Source organism: Aquarana catesbeiana, linkage group LG01 (assembly GCF_042186555.1).
Source record: "Aquarana catesbeiana isolate 2022-GZ linkage group LG01, ASM4218655v1, whole genome shotgun sequence".
In the NCBI taxonomy this organism is placed as follows: Eukaryota; Metazoa; Chordata; class Amphibia; order Anura; family Ranidae; genus Aquarana; species Aquarana catesbeiana.
The window spans coordinates 856,080,547-856,106,486 of record NC_133324.1 but is presented as its reverse complement, the minus strand read 5'-3'; the positions used below and the strand labels follow the sequence as shown (position 1 = coordinate 856,106,486).

The window sequence follows — 25,940 nt, the reverse complement described above, 5'->3', positions numbered from 1 at the left end:
GCTGTGGTTCAGCAGTAAACTCTCCAATAAGCAATCGGCTACACGCTTGATTCTGATAAATATTGTTTTTTACTGTCTCCCCCCCCCCCCCCCCCCTTTTCTTTTAGATCTAGAAATTATTTACATATAATTTTTGTGTTTCAGGGAAGCAATGCGTAATTATTTAAAAGAGCGGGGCGATCAGACTGTACTTATCCTCCATGCTAAAGTTGCACAGAAATCCTATGGCAATGAAAAAAGGTGCGTAATATATTTGCTTTTCAATAGTATTATTTATATATTTTTTTTGTTTGCCTGTTCTGATAAAAAGAAATATAGCAGAGTACGTTACACCTTGAGATACCTTTCTTTTAACATACAGGTGGCATTCTAGAGCATCACCCACTGGATATACTCTAGGGATTCTGATGAAAACTAACTTTTTTTTCTCTCAGTCATGGATGTAACAGGTTGCACCATTAGAAAGAAAAAAAAAAAATCCTACGAGCTACACTGAATCTAATGCTAAGTATAAGCACTACTCAGCCGCATACAAAAACCACATCTTGTATTGCGTGTGGATAGCAAATCAATAAATAGTGATGCGCTAAAGCGTGCTAGGTGTGCCCATGTGGTGATACTACGAGTTGTATATCAAAAATATGTAAAAGCGTATCCAACACCAATTAATAAAATAATCACAAAAATAATAAATATTACTAAATATAAAGTGCATAAGAAAATACAGCAAACATAAACCAAATTTACTTTAAACTTGCATCATAAGTGAAAACAAGTACCAAAAAGTGCCATGTGCCAAACAAACTGTAATGTGCCACACATGCAATTACACAATATATCCTTAAGAGACTACACGAATATATTGAGCATGTAAACAGTCCTGCACATAGATAATAAAGTGCTTGTATAAGATCTTCAACGGTGGTCTATTAAAAATGTGCTTAAATCTCCACGTGCCACAGATCGTGCAATGGTGCAATACAGGTGACCCCCCCAAGGTAATATGCTCACCTCACAGTCTGTGACTAAGTCGCTAGACTAAGTCAGAAAACGCTTTTGAGCCACCCCGGGCTCTGCAGATTCCAGCACCACAGGCTCCAGCATGGGAATAGTTAATGAATGAGAAGAAAGAACCATATAGCGTAATACGTTTTAAATTATTTATTCCAAACCAGATAAAAACACTCACCCCAAGAGGGGGTACTCACATTTCCAGGGTGCGTCAGTGCACCACCCATGGAAGTTCCATTCTGCTGGTGTACATACACCACAAGCTCTGGCGACTCATCGGGCATATGCCTTACTGAGTTCCGTTAAGCCTTCTCCTAGTTGTTGGTGGTGGTTGTCTCCTTTACACACGTGATTCCTATGTGATCCCTGCTGATACCATAAAGACTTGCCCTCTATTTTTGGTTCAGCAGGGATCACATAGGAATCACGTGTGTAAAGGAGACAACCACCACCACCAACTAGGAGAAGGCTTACCGGAACTCCGTAAGGCATATGCCCAATGAGTCGCCAGAGCTTGTGGTATATTTACACCAGTAGAATGGAACTTCCATGCCTCTTAATCCTGGCCAGAATGGGAGATGATCCCTCCGTCCCTTGTATATGTCAATATGGCAATAGCCTGTCAGGACTGGCAGCCTCAAACGAAGGCTGGACCAAGTCTTCCTTATGCACTCATACAGTGTAACCAAAAAGGAAACAAATGCTCCACATAGCGTAATGCCTTCTCCTAGTTGATGGTTGTCTCCTTAACACGTGATTCCTATTTGATCCCTGCTGATACAATAAAAAAAAATACCCTCTATTTTTGGATCCATTTCAACACCTGTTCTTTACCTAATGTGGACGTTTTTTTGATTGTGTGATTTTTTTTTTTTTTTTTTTTTCCCCCACAAATTTTTTTCCTTTTTGTGTTTTTGTCACAATATTTATATCTGGTGCAATGTTTATTTACATATCAGTGTGAGATATCCATGCACATTTCATGGCACTTTTTATATCTGGGTTTTCATGGTATTGTCGATGCACGTATTTTGATCATCCTGTAGCTATACAGAAATTTTTTTCACTTTTAGCACTGCACATAGCTTTTTTTAAATTTAACTATTCAACTTTGTCTATTGCTGTGCTGGCTGCTTCATATATACATTTGTTTTGGGTTATCAGTGCGGTATTTCGTTTTTTTCTTTTGTATTTCCATCGCTGACGCAGATTGCCAAGCTGAATTGCTTGCTTGATCCAGAGCCGCTGCTCTGTGTGTCCATTCACACACAGATCTTGGCCCCGCTCTTATTGGTGCACTGGCTGTGATTGCCAATAGCGTGATCTGGGGGAGCTGCTGCTCTCGTACACATTGCTGAATTGAAATGGGGCTCAGGTAAGTATTAAGGGGGGCTAGGGTGGGCTGCTGCACACAGGTTTTTTTACCTCCATGGATAGAATGCATGAAGGTTAAAAACCTTGAGCCTTTAAAAAAAACTTTAAATGTTGGACTAAAAAGAATGTTTGGCAAATACACAAAATACCTGATGATTCTGCCAGAAAAAGCAATGCCCTTTTCACTTCCTGTGGTCAAATGACAAGCATTCTTCTTTCTGTTGTAAACTAGTTCAATACTCTGCCTTGTATTGGAAATGAGCAAAGGCAGATGTGTTTGAAGTCTAGCCTGTGTAATCACATGAATTCTTATGTAGATAAAAGGAAGAAATTGGTGTAGACGTAAAAGGAACAGGAAGTGTGGCGTTTTCAGGATCACCAGCTAAAAAATAAAGGGGGGGGGGGAACCCGACTAAAGTACTAATACCGTCATCTCATTTAAGGACTGATAAACTGCAGTAAATTTTTGTTTTTGGGTTTAGATCTACTTAATTTTCCACTTAGCTCAGTAAATGACATGAAGCTAAGTGGAAATTCCCTTTTCAATAAAATATCTAGTAGTGTACGAGGAAAAACAGGATTTTTCCTTGCACATATATAGATGATTGTCATGAGTGAAAACAGTGCAGCGCCTAAAAGCCATTCCTCCCTTAGGGCCCTTTCACACTGGGGCGGTTTGCAGGCGCTATTGCGCTAATAATAGCGCCTGCAAACCGACCCGAAAGTGCCGCTGCTTTGTCTCCAGTGTGAAAGCCCCGAGGGCTTTCACACTGGAGAGGTGCGTTAGCAGGACGGGAAAAAAAGTCCTGCTAGCAGCATCTTCGGAGCGGTGAAGGAGCAGAGTGTATACCGCTCCTGCCCATTAAAATCAGTGGGACAGTGCGGCTATACCGCCGGCAAAGCGCCTCTGTAGAGGCGCTTTGCGGTTGTTTTTAACCCTTTCTCGGCCGCTAGCGGGGGGGTAAAACCGCCCCCTGCTAGCGGCCGTATACTGATGGTAAATTGCCGCTTACAATAGCGGCGCTTTACCCCCGCCCCAGTGTGAAAGGGCCCTAACTGTATCTGAAATGATATGCCCCTACCTGCCTGCTTTGCTAATGAACATCTGAATGATTCAGCGGAGAACTGGGTTAAAGTGTTGTGGTCAAATCAAGCTTTTTGGCATCAACTCAACTGGCCGTGTTTGGAGGAGGAGGAATGCTGCCTATGACCCCAAGATCACCATCCCCACTGTCAAACATGGAGGTGGAAACATTATGCTTTGGGGGTGTTTTTCTGCTAAGGGGACAGGACAACTTCACTGCATCAAAGGGACTTGGCCAAGCACTGTCAAATCTTGGGCGTGAACCTCCTTCCCTCAGTCAGGGCATTGAAAATGGGTCGTGGCTGGGTATTCCACTATGATGACCCAAAACACACAGCCAAGGCAAAAAGGGAGTGGCTCAAGAAGTAGCACATTAAGGTCCTGGAGAGGCCTAGCCAGTCTCTAGACCTTAATCCCATAGAAAATATGTGGAGGGAGCTGAAGGTTTGAGTTGCCAAACATTGGCCTCAAAACCTTAATGACTTGGAGAGGATCTGCAAAGAGGAGTGGGACATAATCCCTTCTGAGAGTTGTGCAAACCTGGTGGCCAACTACAAGAAATGTCTGACCTCTGTGATTGCCAGCAAGGGTTTTGCCGCCAAGCACAAAGTCATGTTTTGTGAAAGGGTCAAATACTCATTAAAATTCAAATCAATTTATGACGTTTTTGAAATGCGTTTTTCTAGATTTTTCACTCTGTCTTTCACTGTTAAAATAAACCTAACATTAAAATTCTAGACTGATCATTTTTTTGTTAGTGGGCAAATGTACAAAATCAGCAGGAGATCAAGTGCTTTTGATAAGGTAAAATTTCACAAAGAATACCCAATCATATACAAGGAAAAAAAAATGCATTTATGCTTGCACATGATTTGGATGATGGAAGTCAGCAGAGCTCTCCCTCTTTTACCAAGTTCTGGAGCAACTGCACTTGCCTTTTTCTTTAGTAAATCAACCCCATTATTTCCACTGACCACCAATGTAAGGAGTATTCTTACCACTGGCCACCAGTGTACTGGGCCACTTCTTCCCACTAACCACCAATGAAAAGAGCATTTTTTTTTTCCTCTGGCCCCCAGTGTAAAGGGGTCCTTCTCCCACTGACCATCAAAGTCCCTTCTACATTGTATCCTAATGTAAGGGGCACCTCACAGACCTTCACTTTAAGGGAGCGCTTCTCTATTGACCGCAAATGTGAGGGAACACTCATTTTTTTTCACTGTCTGGGTTTTTCTGATTATTATTGTTTTTCATTTAATTTTCGTTACACTTTTTTTTTTTTGTATAGAACAGCCCTGGGTTGTCAAGTTTGCCACCTTCATTATTCTTTTATTTATTATACTTCAATTTACTATTCACACTATTGTATAGTGAGCGCTGAGAGTGATCTAGTAATTATTAGCAGGGGTTCCCTGAAACCTGGAAGTTATATGAAGTGTTTTTCTATGTTAAAAGGGTTAGAAAGCTGCACTAGAGTCAACATGGAAAAGTGGAGTGTATGAATCTAGCAGAAGCCAATGTGTAGCTTTAAAAGTATGAATCTTGCTATTGTGTATGCAGAATGTTACCAGTCTTTTACTGCCCCGCATTCCTTGACTTCTTTCTCCAGCCCAGTCTGCAGTAATAATTTTTATCCCCTTCTAAACTAATTGGACCATGCGATTTTACTGGAAACCCGCGGCACGCTGACATAGTGAAAAGCTTTATATAGAGAAATTCTAAAATTAAATGTTTTGTTTTGTTAGAAGGATTGTTTAATTCACATTACCCCCGTTCGGATCTTATTTTTCTGTGCAAAGCATTTCTTAATAGTTCGACCCCTGGGGGCATATTCACTCATTCAACCCTGCCACCTCTAAATTCCACAGCTCTGTTTAAATGGTTCTTTTTAAAATGTGTTTTTGTGAGCTCAGTGGCCTCTGGAGCATTGTGTCTGCATTGTAAAAAGCTGAACAGTATCATCTCGCTTTATTTTTTCTTCTATACGTAGAATGAGAAGCCAATTTTTTTTTTTTTTTTTTTCTGGCCAATTTGTAGCTAATTTTCAGAAAAGGCTGACTTATGAATACTATAGAATAAAAATACTCAATGAAAAATAAACTGTTGCCTGCAGCAGCCCCATTCTTTTTAGCTTTTTAAATATAATAGATTAGGTTGTTGGCAGCAGCTTCATTCTTCTTCAAGTTTTCATGAATTATCCTTCATAAGTGTCAGAGCCCTGGTGGTGGCCACTGTATTCCTTTGTTTACAGAATTGCACATTCTTTGGAAAGCGGTGGAAAAAAAAGGTTCTCCATAGCAAATAATTTTTATTTTATTGTGGGCATCTTTAAATGAGAAAAACTGAGTGAATGGCTTTTTCTAATATCAAAATTCAGTACAGACAGGAATGCTTAGTTTGGTGAGCCAAAAATATTGAACACAAAGTACAAGAGATATGGTAAGACCAAAAAATGCTATATACTCTCAGTAAACAGTAGGCAATACCGGAAGTTACTTAATCAACAAATCCTACTTGAGGTATGTGTTGATTGGTTATGACATAAAAACATGTGTCATCCATAGCTCCATTACTCACTGGGTGAGAACTACCTGAATGGTTAAAGAGCAGTAGAGAGGAAAAAAAAGTCCATGAGAGACAAAAAATTTAGGGGGGAGGGAAGGGGGCAGGTTTGCAGGAAGTTCAAGAAGGATTGGGGGGAAGGTGTAACCAGCCCATCCAGTATGTTCTTTCCTAGCCCTGTATGGCAATTCCCAGGATTAGATTACAGGATCAAATTTGGGAGGATAGGATATCATGATATTCAGGTGTGCAAGTGAATTCAGTCCAGTGAAACCAAGTTTTACTAAAGCAGTTTTCCTGTGGTTGGCCGAGGCCATAAGTTCTTCCATGAGCTTGATTTTGGTTATGTGCGCAAACCACCGATCAAGAGGGGTGTGGTTGGTTGTTGGATGCATGCCCTCACTGTGTTTAGTTGTATTAATAGGGAATTGGAGTTAGAGAAGAAAACTAGCCATGTTATTGGGCATGCAGATATCCATAAATGTAAACATCCAGTTTTTAAACATGTGCCCAGAAGCCCTGAATCATCAAGCAAGACTAGATGATGTGGAGCATGGTGCTCTTCTCCTGACATCTCCAGCAGAGTTGAGACCTCTGTGGGAACAATTTTATGTAGGGTCTTAGTATAGGGTTCCTATCTCGAGTGCACTACATCTATCGAACCAGGACTGCAGCATGGTAGACCAAGTGGTGAGATCCCTTCTAGTTTGAGTCAGGAATGGGGAGGAAGTTAGCCGCAAAAATATTGTCTACTCTAGGCGTGAGAAATGTACCCAGGTATTTATGGTGCCTGGAGTTCCAATGAAATAGGAAGTGTTGGAGGGCGGTGAATGGCGTTTTTATATTGCTGCCATGTTAGCGAATGCCTCTTTGCTGGTATATGGGTCACATAACCTTTGCTAAGGATACATAGAATTTACCCAGAATTTCTTGTTGAGGAGTGGCTTATTTACCTGCATTTTCAGGGCATTGCTTGAAGTCCACTTATACTTTATTCAGTTGGGGTCAGTTCTTTGGTGCTTTGCCCTCTGACCATCACATTGCTAGTTTAATAGTGTGAGGCTCTAAAAAGCCAGTGGGTGTGGTACTACGTTACAGACCTGCAAAGCATGGTGGCTTTTAAGCCAAAGTTTTTACTATTGTCTGATTTTCTTCTATTCTTTATATTTTTTTTTTTTTTTTTTTTTAAACCCTGTGGTGTGTGAACACACTCCCAAAAACTCCACTTGGTGCCAAAACATGCAACGGGTGTACACATGATCCCCTAATATCGAAGGACCTTGCCCTGATCCCCCGGGGCGTTAGGCTCCAGACCGGGACTGGGGTACTTACACTTGGTCCATCTGGATAAAACCAGACGGACCCCATTCTTTGGAGGGTCTGCCGAAACGGACCCACCCAAGTACTAGGTGGGTCTCCCCCGAAGGGAGACCCCATGAGAGAAGGCGAACCAAGCCAGAAGGCCATGTCCACCCCCTCCCAAGACTTTCAGGACAGGCCCGAGGACCTTCACTCTACCAGTCACACGTGCAAAACCGTATACAAACATAAAAAGACAAAAAAAGACAAGCAAAGGGCTTTAAGTAAAAAGTGGGGGGGAAAAAGGAAGCAGAGGTAAGTGAAACGGATCATTGTGCAATACAATGGCCAACCCTTTCGACCAGGAATAAAAAATTCCTCTGGTCCCAGCCAAAAGGCCCGGCCCAGGAGGCAGGTGTAAAAAAGAGTGTTACGAGGTGCAGTGACCTTGGTGCCATAATTTCAAAGTGATCCTCACTCAGTGAAGTTACGGCACCCCTGGACTGCCACTCCAGGGGCACATGTACCATGGGCTTCCGTTTCCAGGCCAGCTTCCAGACTGCTGGTTGGGAGCTAAACAGTGGGGACCTTGAGTGGAGAGTGTGAACAAGTTTTGCTTTTTGACTGCTGGTGATTGCCGGGTTGCATTTTTAGGTTCTTTTTGGGGCTTTTGCTTTTAGCTTTTTAACCCTTTTTCTGTCACTTTTCAAACAGCTTTATTTCTCTTTGCTTTCTTCAGCCTACTAATTAAGGGGAGTGGCTAATTGGTCACAGGTGCTTGAGGCCTATATAACCTTCTGTAGAACTCATTGTGAGCCTGCTCATCTTTGAGCTTGCTGGAACTTAGACCAAGTGGAACTGGACTAAGTGGTGAGTTAAAAAACCAGAGTTGAAAACAAGAGGTTGTAACAGGGGTCAAGTACCTGTGTAGAGTAAGTGTGTACCTGTGTATGGTAAGTACATGAGTGCTGCGAGTGCATGTGGGCTGTATTGAGTATTAGTGTCAGGTAGTACCTGTGTATTGTGAGTACCTGAGTGTTGTCTAAGTAGTGTGTGTGGATCGTTAGTACTTGTGTGTATGTGTGTGCACGTGTATTGTCTGGTTGAGTATTTGTGTCAGGAAGGTAGTTGTTAGCAAACTAATTTGGACAGGGTATAATCCCCAATCCTCATTAAAATAGTAGGTACGATGCCCGGTGGGTGTGGAGATGCGACTCTGTGTACATCTTGCGGCATGTATGCGTTCCTTGATCGTCCGATCAAGGGTGAATACTGCTGTGCAAAATGTAAGCACATTGTTTCCCTGGAAGCCCAGGTTCTGAATCTGGGGAAGCAACTGTCAGCACTGAGAAGTCCCTCCATACCAAAGGAGAGCCAGGAACGTACACGGCAGGTGCCAGCACAGAGGCGGGTGGAGACAGAGGTGCAGGCTCTAGGAAAGAGTAAATGGGTGACTGTCAGGAAGGGTAGAGGGGGAAGTGCCAGGGAGGCCGATCCAGGGCTGGAGGATCCCAACAAGTATGCTCCATTGAGTGACATTGGTGAAACCAGTCAGGGACCAACACTGCTGGAGCTGAGGGACTCTCCTAGCTGCCGGGGGAAGAACTCCTCTAGTGAGGGGGGGGAGACAGATTCTGGTGGTAGGGGACTCAATTCTTAGGACAGAGAGGGCAATCTGTAACAGACTTGAAGTGCCGAACTGTATGTTGTCTACCAGGCGCTCGGGTTCGGCACATCACGGAACTGGTGGACAGATTACTGGAAGGGGCTCAGGAAGACCCAGTAAAAGGACCTTTAAGGTAGTATTCTTAGCAATACTACCGGTACATCAAGCCACACCAGAAAGGCAGAGGGAGATTAGGGAAGTAAACAAGTGGCTGAAGAGCTGGTGTAGTAAGGAGGGGTTTGGGTTCCTGGAGGACTGGGCCGACTTCTCAGTTGATCGCCAGTACTATAGAAGGGACGGACTGCACCTAAATGAGGAGGGTGCAGATCAGCTGGGAGTAAAGATGGCCAAAAAGTTAGAGTGGTTTTTAAACTAGGCGACGGGGGGGAGGGCCCAGAGGTAGAGATAGTCAGCGTGGAACATATTCCAGAGGGTAGTATTGGGGGCATTAGTGGTAGGTTGACTAAAGCACATAAACCCAAGGTAAGTAGGTAAGTATAGTAACAATTTCTAGTTGCCATCTTGGAACACCCAATAAGAGGATAGTATGCGACCGGTCTACTACGTGGCATGTTCACCAATGCCAGGAACCTGGCAGACATGATGGGTGAACTAGAGATACTGTTGTACAAGGAGGATTTGGATTTAGTGGGAATTTTTGGAGACCTGGTTCAACAGCTCTTATGATTGGCTGGCAACCATTTATGGGGTATACCCTATATCGCAGGGATAGAGAGGGTAAAAAAGGGGAGGGGTATACCTATATATGAAGAATAATGTACAAGTGCATGTGAGAGATGACATCACTAAGGGAGCTAGGGAGGAGGTGGAATCCTTATGGGTAGAGCTCCAAAGGGATGAAGCTAAGGGGAAAATATTACTAGGAGTATGCTATAGGCCCCCTAACCTGAGGGAGGAGGGGGAGACAGATCTCCTATTACAAGTTGGATTAGCAGCAAGGATGGAAAGTGTTATAATGGGGAATTTAATTATCCAGACATAGACTGGGTGGAGGGAACCATGCATTCGTCTAAAGCTCGCCAGTTCCTAAATGTCTTGCAGGACAATTTCATGGGTCAGATGGTAGACGCACCAACTAGAAATAAAGCGTTACTGGATTACCAACAATACGGATCTGATCACGGATGTGGAAATACAGGGCAATTTAGGAAACGGCAATCGCAGGTCAGTTGGCTTCAGTATAAATCACGCAGATAGGAAACATAAGGGGAATACAAAGACACTGAATTTCAAAAGAGCCAACTTCCCTAAACTATGAACCTTGTTAGAAGGCACAAATTGGGATAAAATCTTAGGAACAAAGAACACGGAGGAGAGATGGGTTTGCTTTAAGAGCATTAAATAAGGGCATTAGCCAATGCATCCCATTGGTTAATAAATTTAAAAGAGCGAACAAAAGTCCTGGATGGCTTAACTCCAATGTAAAAATGCATATAAGAGCAAAGGAGAAGGCCTTCAAAAAATAAAAGCTTGAGGGATCATTATCAGCATTCAGACTTTATAAACAATGCAACAAGAAATGTAAGGGTGCAATTAGGGCAGCTAAAATGGAACACAAAAGACATAGCGGAGGAGAGCAAAAAAAAAAAAAAAATCCCAAGAAATTTTTTAAGTATGTAAACCGTAAAAAAGGAAGGACAGACGATATTGGCCCATAAAGCATGAGGAAGGACATCTGGTTAAAAAGGATGGGGAGATGGTGAAGGTATTGAATTTATTCTTTTCAGTCTTCACGAGGGAATCGGGGGGGGGGGGGGGGGGGGGGGCTTTCAGTAACCAAAACTGCAGTGTTTATCCTTATGTCACATCACAGGAAGCACCTCCATGGTTAACAGAGGACAAAATTAAAATTAGACTTGGGAAACTTAACATTAATAAAATCACCGGGACCAGATGGCTTGCATCCGAGGGAACTTAGGGAACTCAGTCAAGTAATTGCCAGACCGTTGTTCCTAATTTTTACTGACAGTCTACACCAGGTGATTGGAGAAAAGCCTATGTAGCACCAATATTTAAAAAGGGCCCAAAATACATCCCTGGGAATTACAGACCAGTTAGCCTAACATCAATAGTATGCAAGCTCTTGGGGGGGATAAGGGACTATATACTAGATTTTAGTAACGAGAACGGTATCATTTAGCAGTAATCAGCATGGATTCATGAAGAATCGTTCTTGCCAAACCAATCTATTAACCTTCTATGAGGTGAGTTGCCATCTAGATAAAGGAAGGCCCGTAGACGTGGTGACAACCTCTGGATATGACTCTGAGCACGTGCACTCAACTTCTTTGACCATGGCAAGGCCTGTTCTTAGTGGAACCAGTGCTGTTGAACGGCTGTATGGTCTTGACCACCGTGCTCGTGCTGCAGCTCAGTTACAGGGTCTTGGCAATCATCTTATAGCCTAGGCCATCTTTGTAGAGCATTAATTATTTTTTTCAGATACTCAGAGTTCTTTGCCATGAGGTGCCATGTTGAACTTCCAGTGACCAGTATGAGAGAGAACACCAAATTTAACACACCTGCTCCCCATTCAACCTGAAACCTTGTAATACTAACAAGTCACATGACATCGGGGAGCGAAAATGGCTAATTGGGCCCAATTTGGAAATTTTCACTTGGGGGTGTACTCACTTTTGTTAGCGGTTTAGAAATGAATGGTTAGTGTTGATTTATTTTGAGGGGACAGCAAATTTACACTGTTATACAAGCTGTACACTCACTACTTTACATTGTAGCAAAGTGTCATTTCTTCAGTGTTGTCACATGAAAAGATATAAAATATTCACAAAAATGTGAGGGGTGTACTCACACTATATATACTGTGTGTGTGTGTGTGTATGTATATATATATATATGTATGTGTGTGTATGTATATGTATATATATATATATATATATATATATATATATATATATATATATATATATATATATATATATATATATATATATATATATATATATATATATATATATATATATATATATATATATAATTATTTTTTTTTTTTTTTTTTTTTTTTTTTTTTGCCAAAAACTGTCCATTTCGACTTCAGCCAGGTGCATCCTGAATTTCCATTGGGTGCATCTCTACCTTTTGTGCTGCTATTCCAGATCCCTGCAGTAATCCATTGTGAAAAAATTCTGTGCAGGAGCTTCCTGCAATAAAGATTGCTCACTCTTGCTCTCTCTCCTTGTGCAGGGTGACTAGTCTTGTCTCTGCCCCCTCCAAGTTGCCAACCTCCTGGGGTGTTTTTTACTGACTAAACATGGGAAATTATTGACAGGGCACTTTATTTTTTATTTATTTTTACTGACACCCTGAAACATGACAGAGCTCCTAGTCAAAATGAAGACCATCAATATTGAGGCCCCTTGCACAAATGCGGACTGTTCAAGTCCGCCTGTCAGTTTTTTCAAGTTGACCCGAACGGACGCTCCATTTTCCATCCGTCTATCAGATCGGATAAAAACGAACAGGCGGTCCATTTTCATCCGATCTCCGCATAGAAGAGAGTGGAGATCTGACAGGTCCGTCTCTACACATCAACTGATCCCTGCTGAGCAAGCGGAATTTGTATAACGGATCAGCATGTGTGAAAGGGCCCTTAAACTGTATGAACACGATATGGAAACCCTGACAATACACATACCAAGTAATTTGCATGGTTTACATTTACTGTACAAAAGTCAACACAGCATGATGAATTAGCCCCTGATGTTTATGGACAGTTGTAAAAGTGACAGATTTTTACGAACTGTCAGTTACTGGCAGTTGGCAACCATGGCCCCTTCTCCAGTATTTTTTTCTTTTTTTTTTTAACAAGCGACCTATAGTGGGTGGAGCGTGCTTGGGTCCGTTCCTCAGCTCTATTTGCTAAGACATTTGGTTTACAAAAATGGGATTTTTATATATTGTCGCTATTGAGGAATATTTAAAAGAAATCTGTATAGAAAGACATGTATAGGTTGCCAGTGATTTACCTCTGGAAATGTGTTGCCTGACTGTCATGCTGACTTTGTATCTTCTGAACAAGCTCTAAAAGAGCTATAAATGAAGCTCACTCTGACCCCCTGTACTGGTAGGTGCTGTGGCATGTTGTGTGCATTAGGTGCATGGTAAAGCATAAATGTTAACGCAGCCTAAGTTGGGAAATGAGAATAATTCCTATCTCAGGCAGAATACATTTCTTTCAGTAATAATAATGGCAGTAGCAAATAAATGTAGACAGTGATTATTAGGGGTGCTGAAATTAATCGTTGCATCGATGCATCGCGATTCGGGTGTCCCCGATGCGGCATCGATGCATAAAACCCCGAAAATCGATGTTTGGTGACATCATTAGTAGCCCCGCCCCTCCCGGGAAAGCGCTCGAGAAAATTTTTAAACAGTCTTTATTTTAATAAATATATTACAAAGGATGGTGTGCCCCCGCTGTATGTGCTTTTTTAAAAAACAATGTCACTTCATACCGAACTTCGCCGGTATACGATCATGTGACTCCCGCCCCGCCCCTCTCCGCTCTTTTCTTCGCTCTCCGCTTCCGCCTCCTGAGTCCTGACGTCAGCGGGGATTTCTCAGTCCCGCCCGCCTCTCTTCTGATACGATAACTATAGTCAGCGGGCGGGACTGAGAATTCCCCACTGACGTCAGGACTCAGGAGACACGAGAGCGGAGAGGGAAGAGGAGAGCGGAGAGGGGCGGGACGGCCGGGAGTCACATGATCGTATACCGGCAAAATTTGGTATGAAGTGACATCGTTTTTTAAAAGCACATACAGCGGGGGCACACCATCCTTTGTAATATATTTATTAAAAGAAAGTAATTGGGGGGGGGGGGGTCAGTGATGGCTGCGTTTGGCGGGCACAGGTGGCTGCGTTTGGGCACAGGTGGCTGCGTTTGGGCACAGGTGGCTGCGTTTGGGCACAGGTGGCTGCGTTTGGTGGGCACAGGTGGCTGCGTTTGGCGGGCACAGGTGGCTGCGTTTTGGCACAGGTGGCTGCGTTTTGGCACAGGTGGCTGCGTTTTGGCACAGGTGGCTGCGTTTGGGCACAGGTGGCTGAGTTTGGGCACAGGTGGCTGAGTTTGGGCACAGGTGGCTGAGTTTGGGCACAGGTGGCTGAGTTTGGGCACAGGTGGCTGAGTTTGGGCACAGGTGGCTGAGTTTGGGCACAGGTGGCTGAGTTTGGGCACAGGTGGCTGAGTTTGGGCACAGGTGGCTGAGTTTGGGCACAGGTGGCTGAGTTTGGCGGGCACAGGTGGCTGAGTTTGGCGGGCACAGGTGGCTGAGTTTGGCGGGCACAGGTGGCTGCGTTTGGCGGGCGAGGTTCAGTATTTTTCAGTTTGTTTGCGCCCCCCAAAAAAATTTTGAGCACCAGCCGCCACTGGTCAGCACAGAGACAGTACAGGGAACTTCACAGGGCTGTTTGTCATCTGTGGATTCTATCCCTTTTGACCTCCCAGCAGCAGTGTGTGTGTGAATCTCTGTACCCTGTAGTGCACCGGATTAGTGCACTTTTTTAGGGAGTGAGGTTATTTTTAATTCAAAGCGGAGTTCCAGTCAATTTTTTGTTTATTAGAAGTCAGCAGCTACAAAAAAAGTGCATGTTCTGACTTTTAATAAAAAGACACTCACCTGTCCCACAATCCAGCGACGTGGCCACCCAAACCCTCCCTTCTCTCCCCCACCTGTCCACAGCGCTGGCAATACTACTGTGGGCATCCGGCTGTGACAGCTTGCAGCTTCACAGCCGGGTGCGCATGTCTCACTGCGCTGTCCTGCATAGCCGGGCAGTCTTTTGGGAACTGTGATGTGTCCTAGAAGATTGCAGGGTGGAAGGGCCACCTAGGCGGCGGAAGTGGGAGCTCGTCGGTAATCGTGATGCATCGTGATGCATCGCGGAATCGAATCGAATCGTTGACCAGATAATCGCAATCGAATCGTGAGACCAGTGAAGATGCGCAGCCCTAGTGATTATTGTGTAAAATAGTGTTCCCACTTTGGAGAAACAACTGCTTATGTTGAAAGTCAATTAAGACATGTCCCCTTATTTTGTTGATCAGTGAATTGTCCCCCTTTACATAAGTGGTAAGCAAAATGTTCCCTAAAGCCTTGTTTATATGAATGGTTAAGGGGGAAGTAAAAACAGGCAGTTGAGCTGTGGTTTTACCAACCATTGAAACCCATGTTGACATGGCCAGCAGCCATGGTACACATTGCTCAATTAAGCATTCAACCTGTCCTGTCCACTTTGGAGAAACAACTGCTTATGTTGAAAGTCAATTAAGACATGTCCTCTTATTTTGTTGATCAGTGAATTGTCCCCCTTTACATAAGTGGTAAGCAAAATGTTCCCTAAAGCCTTGTTTATATGAATGGTTAAGGGGGAAGTAAAAACAGGCAGTTGAGCTGTGGTTTTACCAACCATTGAAACCCATGTTGACATGGCCGGCAGCCATGGTACACATTGCTCAATTAAGCATTCAACCTGGCCTTTTTGTCAGGCAGCCCTTTTGAAGTGCATGAGATTTTACCGTTACCATTCAGCGACTGCATCTAATGCACACAGTTGTTCACTGTGGTGCAGTGGGCTTTTAGTGGTTTTAAAAAGTCTCAATTCACTAAGCTATAAAGTGAGCATAGTTTGTCATAACAATTACTTTCAGCTCTGAGAACTAAAAGCAACAATGTTATTTCTGAATAATAGAAAATAATGCAAATCTTATAGCTTTTTGAAATGAGCACGTAGACTCTTTGCTTGCAAAAGCTTGATTTGATAACATTTGTATTAATAATTTTTTTTTAATTAAAACTGAAGAGCTGTTTGTAACTAAATGATTTCAACCATTGACTGTATAAGCATGCATTTCTGGTATATGTTTGTCATTAAAACATGTCTGCCATCTAGTGGACAGCTGGGGTATTAAAGTCATTCTGAGTGTTTTGTTTTCGCTCACTTCTGGCCATAGATGAACTTTTAAAGATTAACTTCACCTTTTTAGTTAAAAAGATAACTAGATGTGATTTTGCAGGTTAAAATGTTTTCATTGGGTTCTTTGAGAACTACATGTTTTCTGCAGCCGTCCCGTTTTTAAAATGTGACAGCGGCTGTGGGAAGAACAACCTCCGCCCACTGGCACAGGGAAATGGGGTGAGGTAGGTGGTGCTGAACATGTTACACCCTAAATACTGATGTAACATGTTCAGAAGGTAAACTTAGCCTTTAAACTGCCACAGAATGGCTTACTGTGCTGCTTAAGTTGCCAAATATGCGCCATCTCGGACCAGACTGTGTCCTTCTACACTGTGACTTGAAAGTAAAATGAACAGTTGTGTGTTTTTTTTCCCCATCGTGTTTTTGTTTTTTTGTTTTTTTTCTTTCCCTTTTTTCTTTTTTTTTTATTGCACGTTTCTATGCAGTAATGTCAAGGCGCCTTAAAGTATAACTGAAGGCAAAACTTTTTAGTTTTGGGTAGAGGAGAGAGGGATAAGAATGCGTGTCCATTTTTAGTGCTGTCTGTGTCCCTGTTGGGGACCTTTTTGTCCTGTTTACCATTGTCATCGAAAGTGAAAGTAAAGGAAAATCCCAAATTTTGGGTTGCCCCTAGAAAAGTAATTGAGGGGAAATTTTCTAATGGAGACACTAATTCCAGTGACCTGGGGGTCCCCAAGGAATTCCCTCAAGATTTCCCTCAGATGAAACAGCTGTGGTAATTACTAAGGCAGTGAAACTGATCAAATCACCTGTGCAAAATAATGAAAAGCGTGAAAACATGACCTGTTGGGGGTACTTGGGAAGGAAGTGAAGGTAAATCTCCTGTAATTGGACACAAATGGCAGGAAAAAAAAAAATCTGACCGGGGTTATAACTCTCCCTTGTTCTATCCAAAATGGGGGGAAAAAAAGTTTTGCCTATAGTTCAACTTTAAGAAACCAGGGATGATTAGGAATCGGTCTGTATTTGAAAAGAGGTTACAGGTTGAATACCAGTGTTCATAAATGCTTTTTTTTTTTTTTTTTTTTTTTTTTTGTGCAAGAAATTGGAGTTGATGGTAAAAATCCATTTCTGGATAGTTGAATTGAAGGTCCTAACTAATGTATTGCTATATGTTTTTCAAGCTAGATTCAGCACATTTAAAAATAATTAAACAATCACTGGAGTTTGTCTACTATAAGCTACTGCATTGTACCAGTAATGCAATCCGAGAGCCTTGTTCGCAGAGGATCCAGTAACATTAAATTGAAAGGGAGGAATTGCTTCCAGAAGCCATGTTGCTCATTAACAGAGGACACTTTGGTGATGTTTCATGGCTATGTAGGGGTGTGCAAATATATAAAAAAAAATAAAATTGTGCAAGGGACTGAATCTGGGTCCCAATCTACTTGTCCCTCATGACAATTTACTTGTCCTGATTAAAAAAAAAGAACCAAAACCGTATTTAACCACTTAAGCTCCAGATGGTTTACCCCACCTTCATGGCAAAGGCCATTTTTTTGATACGGTATTGCGCTACTCTAACTGACAATTCAGCGTTTGTGTGACGCTGTACAAAAATACAATTTATGTCCCGTTTTCCCGTAAATAGAGCTTTCTCTTGGTGGTATTTGATTGCTTCTGCGGTTTTTATCTTTTGCGCTATTTACAAAAAAAACTATTTTTTACTTTTCTGCTATTAAACATACCCAATAAAAAAAAAATTAAATCTAATTTGTTCGTCAGTTTAGGCCAATATGTATTCTGCTACATATTTTTGGTAAAAAAAAATCCCAATAAGCATATATTGATTGGTTTGCACAAAAGGTAGAGTGTCTACAAACTATGGGATATTTTTATGGAATTTTTTTTTTTTTTTACTAGTAATGGTGGCAATCAGCAATTTTTAGTGGGACTGCGACATTGTGGCGGACAAATCGGACACGAAGTGACACTTTTTGGGGACCAGTGACACTAACAGTGATCATTGCTGAAAAAAAAAAAAAAAGTACTTTTACTGTAATAATGACACTGTCAGGGAAGGGGTTAACATCTAGAATCACAAGATCTCCATCTTCTTCCCTGTCAGAACGTCGATCTGCCTTGTTTACATAGGCAGGCCTCCGTTCTGCCTCTCTCGGGAGAGATCCCTGGGTGCCAGCGAACATCATGTCCACTGAACCCACTGATTGGCTGACACAACGGGAGCATGTCACCGAGGGCGCTAGACCCAGAAGACGGTACTTTTTGTGTAGCCAGGCTGCCCTGCCGCAGTAAATGTGCAATGAGCAGTCTGGAATCTGTTAAATAGGGTCTAATTTTTACATAAAAAGCCATAATTTACTTAAACATAATTTATGGCTTTTATTTATCATGTTAATAGAAAAGACAACTATCTCAGTTATAATACTACCGATTTAGACACTTTTTTATCAGTAGGGATTTTCAATGGATGTATGTCCCTTTTAAAACCTTGCAATGGCTTTGCCAGTCCTTTGTCTCATGAACAAAAAAAGGGAATCTGATTTCTAGGCAGGGCTTTTTTGCAGGGGGAACTTGGTGTAACTGAGTTCCACCACCTCTGGCTCAGACCCTGGGGGGGGGGGGGGCTGCTCACCACAATCACTTGTAAACGCAGAAGTCTGCTTTCTGTGTTTACAAGTGACAGCTCTGCACTCTGTGTGTAACCCCCTTGAACTCTGCACTCAGTATGTAATGCAATCTTGGTATTTAATGCCCCTTTAGGACCCTCCTACTGTTAGTGAAATTTCACTGACCACACCCACTATTTGATGCGATTTGGAGGGTGTGTGGGTGGAGGGGTTTTGGGGAGTCATGGTTGAGTTCCAGCACCTATTATTTGAGAAAAAAAGCCCTGTTTCTAGGTATTAGAAAGCTTGAAGTGATCAGACATGAAGGGGCTGAAGTTCCCACCAGGCATTTCCCAGAGAATCCCTGCAATACCAATGCAGTTTAGTTAAGGAATGCCCCAGAGAACTCACTTCACCCTTAGGGTAGCAACACACACATGACTAAATATGATCATATTGCTCATTCACTGCATCAAAACTGATTAAACAAACAATGCAAACCAAAAACCTCCTGTTTTTGACATGTAGCAGAATTTTAATGGTCTCTCTCCTGATCCCTCAAACCGATCTGTGAGCATGTGCTGCAGAAGTGATCAGAATACAGATTATTTATACAGTCAACTTTATTTGGTCATTTACATTTCTGATTTATCAGTTGATTGCAAGCAAGTACATCACCAAACATGTCGCTAAATATTTCAACTAATGATGAATTGCTTGTACCTAGATCAATCACAAATCACTGTGTATTGCCACCATTGGAGAGCTCCCTGGAAACCTCCTTGCCGTACATCCAAATGTAAAACTACTGCCAAAAGAAGTAGTAGTTTTATGCAATAGATTATATATGAAAATGTGTCTGACCATGAGCAAGGAAACATGTAATGAAAAAAACAACATAGGCTGCTGCCATGGCTGATAACCTAAAAATGCCTAATGGCTTGGCAGCTGTGGCTTCACTGATTTGTGTCGCTGACCTGGAACAATCAGGAAAGCCAGAACTCCTTATCTGCATGCTTGTTCTGGCTCTGCGACCTAAGCTATTGAAGCATAAGATTCTAAAGAGAGAAACTGTGGAGAGGTATGATAGCCTGGCACTTAATACTTTAAGAAGGAAAGGTCATCAGTATCAGCTTCTGTTTCCTCCATGACAGGTTTCCTTTAATCAATCAGTTCAAAGTGTGTGTGCTTGAAACCTGGCACAGATTACTTTCCGAGAAATAAAGGTAAGGGTGGAGCCGCATATCCACCCCACACAGGGTCTTTTTGGTGCCAGCTGCAAGCTACAACTTACACAAGTTTCTGTAAAGCAGCAATATTCACTTATAATTTTTATAGCAGCTCCAAAATTTTACCATGTTAAAGCGGAGTTCAGGGCACATTTTTTTTTTTTTTTTTTTTTTTTTTTTTCAGGTATCCGAGCATAATGCATTATTAACATAAAGAACAATTTTATATGTTTGCTAGTGGATGTTGATAATATATTTTATACTCACAACTTAGTAATTCCTCTTCTGGTCGTTTCCATGATGATTGTGGGCACGTGAAGCCCAAACGATACCTCTTCCGGGACTAGCGATGAAGAGGTGCATGCACCTCTCGATCTCCAGCGGCCGTATCGCCGTTTGTTTTAAAAGTTGCCATAGCAACGGGCAGCGACGGAGGAAGGTCCCATCCCGTTGTTATGGTAACCGCCTTAAATCGTGTCATTTCCTGTCGGGAAATAACACAATTTTTGCTCACGTTACTCCCCAGACTCCTGGAAAATGACTGACATTTCCCGGGAGCACAGGCGAGGGAGGAAATGATGAGTAGCTCCGCTGACCAGGAAGTGGCAGGTTAGGAGCACTACATAGCAACAGGGCATTTCTGGTAAGTATTTAAAAATTTCCCAAATGACTCTTTATAGGAAAAACAATTGCTCTGAATATATCTTAAGTTACACAGTCTTTAGCTGCACTCATAACCCTACACAGACTCATACTGTGAATCTGTAGTGTTTATTGCATCAAAGGCATCTAAGGAGACTGTGGGGATGTTTTAAAAGTACCGTACATGGGGTGTGCAAGGTAATAATTAAGACAATAGAAAAGAAAAAAAAAATTAATCTCGCGCTCAGTGTATGGGACGGCAGCACTCAAGTGTGTGAATACAGGGCAGAAACCATTTAATAAAACACAAATGAATGTGCATGTCCCATTTTAAATGCTATCACAAAGTAAAACACAACCAGAGAACATAAATATGATTAAGAAGACCAAAGCATAAATGCACGTGTGCCAAAAAAAATCCAAGAATGTATATAAAAAAAACCCACCAGTGACTCCAAGGAGCTTTAAGTGACTTTCAAACAAATATAAGTGCTTCCAGTGTTCAGGTGCCGCTCCTCCATGCCCAGCCTCTTACCAGAGGAAAGATCACTGAGTTCTTTGAAAAATACTGAGGGTCCCGGTTATCAGCTCCAGTATAACAGTGAGGATATCTGTCTCCTTAGCCCACACTCAAATCCACATATGATGGCCAAATGAAACAAAGGAGAAGTCTCGAAGTGCGGTACAGCTTAAAACATGAATTTATTTAAGAAGTATTGCACTCACATGTTCAGTAGACATGTGCACACTGAAATATTTTGTTTCGGAATTTCGTTTTCATACGAAAAATCTATTTATTTAGTTACTCCCGAAATTCGTTTTTATTTATTACGTTTCGTTAAAAAAAATGCATTCGTCTGAAAATCCGATATAATTAAGGTTGAATCTGTCATTGAAGGCTTATGGTGTCTGTCGAATGTGCTAAGAAGATTCGACGGAGCAGCTAAACTGTACGACGCCGCAATCGTACATTTCCAGTCGAATGTTCCGTCTACAAGCTATAGTAGAATTCTAATGTATGACACTAGTAATAATTATATTTATTATTTTTACTAGTCGCCCAACATTAGTTGTTCTATAGCCTATGGGCGGAGCATTTGACCATAAATGTCCGCTTGCGGCAACTGCTTCGTCGAATCTTTTCTTTCCATGTCGAATAATCTTGGACTAATAGAGTTAGGTTAGGCACATTCAACCTTTTTTGCTATATTCACTGTAATGTTGAATCTTTTCTCTGTCGAATAATCTTGGACTAATAGAGCTAAGGTTAGGCACATTCGACCACAGGTTTGATGGACACAGATCGCTATTGTCAGCGTCATGTCGAATCTCCTATCTATATCGAACTGTTGTTGCAGCGAAAATGAAAATTAAGCATTTGTCGGATCTTTCGGTTTTCGGATTCTGCATGTTCCAATAACGAAAATACCCGAAATTCGGCCGAAAATGCATTCGGACGAAAACTAATGCACATGTCTAATGTTCAGTAGGAACAAACCGGTAAAGAGTTTACACAGCGCCACCGCAAGACTGGCCAGCTTGCGAGATGTCACTGAGCAACTCCGCCCAACATGTTTCATCCAAACGTTCATCCTCAGGAAAGTTGACTCAGTTTAGATGGAGACAAGCCAGTGTGTTTAGCCATATTAAGCTTGCTCTACGCTTGTAGAATTCTGTTACAAAATTTTTGTCTTTGGAATGTTTGTTCAATTTTCCAATCAGAGCTTTCAAATTGATGATTTCTTGATGGTAGTGGCAAGAAAATTTGAAGGAGCAGAATTGAAAGTTGTTCTCAAACAGATTTCTAAAATTATATGTGATTTTTGTTCGGGAAATGCCAACTAAAATATTAGGAGCAAACCAAATTTGGTAGTACTTTCGAATGACGTTAAGTCTCTGTAGGCATTATCAAACTTACTGATGAGATTTTTCGTACAAACATTCGTATGAAGTTCTACCTGTGTTTTGGTCCAGCTTTAGTCAAAAGGTCCTGCTGAATTTAAAATGATTAATGTGTCTTTTACCTTAATAAATAGAGGCCTACACGCTCCAGAAATGTCAGTGTATTCTATGTAATGGGGGAAAAAAACGTCATCTGGTTTTGAGTGCTGGCCTTTTCTGCATTTTAAAGTTTTCATGTTTTCCATTAAAGTGAAATTTACAAAAAAAGTCATACCTGCTCTATGCAGTTGTTTTTGGCACAGGGCAGCCTCATTCCTCCTCCTCTTTTCAGGTCCCCCGCCGGCGCTCATGGCTTTTCCTCTTCAGCCAGTGCCCCCAATAACGAGCCACTTGCTCTTAGGGCACTGATGTGTGCTCGCTCCTGATTCCCAATCTGTGTCCATCACAGAGCTAAGCCACAGTTCTGAGGCTCGGCCCTGCCATTCCGTCCTCTCCTCTTTGGCTCATGGGCTGTGATTGACAGTAGCAGGGCCCAATGGCTCCAGCTGCTGTCTCAGCCAATGAGTAATGAAAGACCCTGGAGAAGCTTGGCTCTCGTGCACATTGCTGGATCGAGAGTGAGCTCAGGTGAGTATTAGGAAGGGTTAGGGGGTCACTGCACACAGGTTTTTTTATCTTCGTGCATAGAATGCATGAAGGTAAATAAAAAACCTTGAGCCTTTAAAATCACTTTATGCCTTGCACCTAGCTTTATATATAATACCCAGAAGTCTGTGTGGTATGGTATGCTTTATCTCTGGTTACTTGAACAGATTTAGAAGTTGATTGTTTGAAAAGAAGAACAATGTCCAAATGTATAACAGTGATAGTCTGCCTTGCTTAGCTGTCTTTTTTTTTTTTTTTTTTTTTTTCCTGATTGCAGGTTTTTCTGCCCTCCTCCTTGTGTTTATCTCATGGGTAGTGGATGGAAGAAAAAGAAAGAACAAATGGAAAGGGATGGCTGTTCAGAACAGGAGTCTCAGCCCTGTGCCTTTATTGGCATTGGGAACAGTGAGCAAGAAATGCAGCAGCTTAACCTGGAAGGAAAGGTGAGTGCTTAATGCCGTGCCTTACCAGTCATCAACAGCACTTTAAACAGAAATTAAATGAAGAGTTGTGAATATAAAGGGAGGAGTGCCAGAAGATTCGTTCATGCTGATCAATCCATATTAACTGATAATTGGGAATTATAATGTGCCATATGGCATAAAATGCTGTGGGACAGTCATGGTTACTGCCTTGATAAAATAAAATAAATTCAGACTGCAGCATATGTCCTTATCACCATTGCAGATCTTGTAGTTCACTTCACCATTGTTTTCACAGGATGCCCCTCTCTCACTTAGCAGTTTTAAGCCTGAAACACACAGACCGAATATCATCTGGTTCAACAGAAACCATGTGTACAGCAGCCTGTTTGACGAGCCAGCCCAAAGTCCAGCTTCTGTCGAAACCAGCATGCAGGGAAAACAGCTGCTGATTGCCATCCGATCAGCACTCCACTGGTCAGCTGACCGATGTGTTCTGGGGAGGGGGTTGATGCCCCTGTCAGATAGCTTAGCGGGGGAATCGCTGTACTAACATCACATAGCTAGTACAGCTAACTCATTGCAAGGTTTTTAACAAACTTTGTTGCAGATTCCTACCTTTTTATCCTGACATTTTTATTGCAGGGGATGCTCAAAATCTGACTTGTATCTCAGAGTAGACTTCTGGGAAAATCAGTAAGCCAATCACACAAGCAGGAAATTACATTTGTGGTTAGAGTTCTGTACAATCATCTTTGTACAGAACGCCTCCAGGTAGCCATATTGCACTTTACAGAAAATGACAGCGCTGCAGATTGAAAGGCAGGGTCATTTTTAATAACATTCAAATGCAATATGACTTGTGTAGCAATTGTATACACTAATTATAGATAGATAGATATGTAGATAGATATAGCTATATATAGATATAGATGGGTATAGGTATAGATAGGTATAGAGATATATATATATATATATATATATATATATATATATATATATATATATATATATATATATATATATATATATATATATATATATATATATATATATATATATATATATATATATATATATTCTATCTATCTGTGTAATATAATCTTGTATAACAGTGTAAATTTGCTGTCTCCTCTAACTCAACACACAGCTGTTAATGTCTAAACTGCTGGCAACAAAAGTGAGTACACCCCTAAATGAAAATGTCCAAATTGGGCTCATGACTCGCTGTGACTTGTTTGTGTTACAAGGTGTCAGGTGTGAATGGGGAGCATGTGTGTTAAATTTGGTGTTATCGCTCTCACTCTCTCATGGAAGTTCAACATGGCACCTTATGGCAAAGAACTCTCTGAGGATCTGAAATAAAGAATTGTTGCTCTACATAAAGATAGCCTATAAAAAGATTTCCAAGACCCTGAAACTGAGCTGCAGCATGGTGGCCAAGACCATACAGAAGTTTAATAGGACAGATTCCACTAAGAACAGGCCTCGACATGATCGACCAAAGAAGTTGAGTGCAAGTGCTCAGCGTCATATCCAGAGGTTGTCTTTGGGAAATAGACGTATGAGAGCTGCCAGCATTGTTGCAGAGGTTAAAGGGGTGGGGGAGTCGGCCTGTCAGTGCTCAGACCATACACCGCATCAAATTGGTCTGCATGGCTGTTGTCCCAGAAGGAAGCCTCTTCTAAAGATGATGCTCAAGAAACAGTTTGCTCAAGACAAGCGACTAAGGACCTGGATTACTGGAACCATGTCCTGTGGTCTGAAGATAAACTTATTTGGTTCAGATGGTGTCAAGCGTGTGTGGCGGGAACCAGGTGAGGAGTACAAAGACAAGTGTGTCTTGCCTACAATCAAGCATGGTGGTGGGAGTGTCATGGTCTGGGGCTGCATGAGTGCTGCCGTCGCTGGGGAGCTATAGTTCATTGAGGGAACCATGAATACCAACATGTACTGTGACATACTGAAGCAGAGCATGATCCCCTTCCCTCAGAGACTGGGCTGCAGGGCAGTATACCAACATAATGACCCCAAACGCCCTTCCAAGATGATCACTGCCTTGCTAAAGAAGCTGAGGGTAAAGGTGATGGACCGGCCAAGCATGTCTCCAGACCTAAACCCCATTGAGCATCTGTGGGGCATCCTCAAATGGAAGATGGAGGAGCTCAAGGTCTCTAACATCCACCAGCTCTGTGATGTTGTCATAGAGGAGTGGAAGAGGACTCCAGTGGCAACCTGTGAAGCTCTGGTGAACTCCATGCCCAAGGGGGTTAAGGCAGGGAAATGGAAAATAATGGTGGCCACACAAAATATTGACACTTTGGGCCCAATTTGGACATTCTCACTTAGGGGTGTACTCACTTTTTTGTTGCCAGCGGTTTAGACATTAATGTCTGTGTGTTGAGTTATTTTGAGGGGACAACAAATTTACACTGTTATACAAGCTGTACACTCAGTACTTTACATTGTAGCAAAGTGTCATTTCTTCAGTGTTGTCACATGAAAAGATATAATA

General features: G+C 42.0%; 1 protein-coding gene across 2 annotated transcripts in view; it reads left to right on the top strand.

Moving 5' to 3' along the window:
* RBPJ (recombination signal binding protein for immunoglobulin kappa J region) overlaps positions 1 to 25,940 on the top strand; it is a 165,918-nt gene that overhangs the window by 107,468 nt on the left and 32,510 nt on the right. For both annotated transcript variants that reach the window (XM_073609116.1, XM_073609125.1), the window contains exons 3-4: positions 145 to 240; positions 23,281 to 23,446. In XM_073609116.1, coding sequence (XP_073465217.1) covers positions 145 to 240; positions 23,281 to 23,446 — 262 coding nt within the window. The remainder of the gene's footprint in view (positions 1 to 144; positions 241 to 23,280; positions 23,447 to 25,940) is intronic.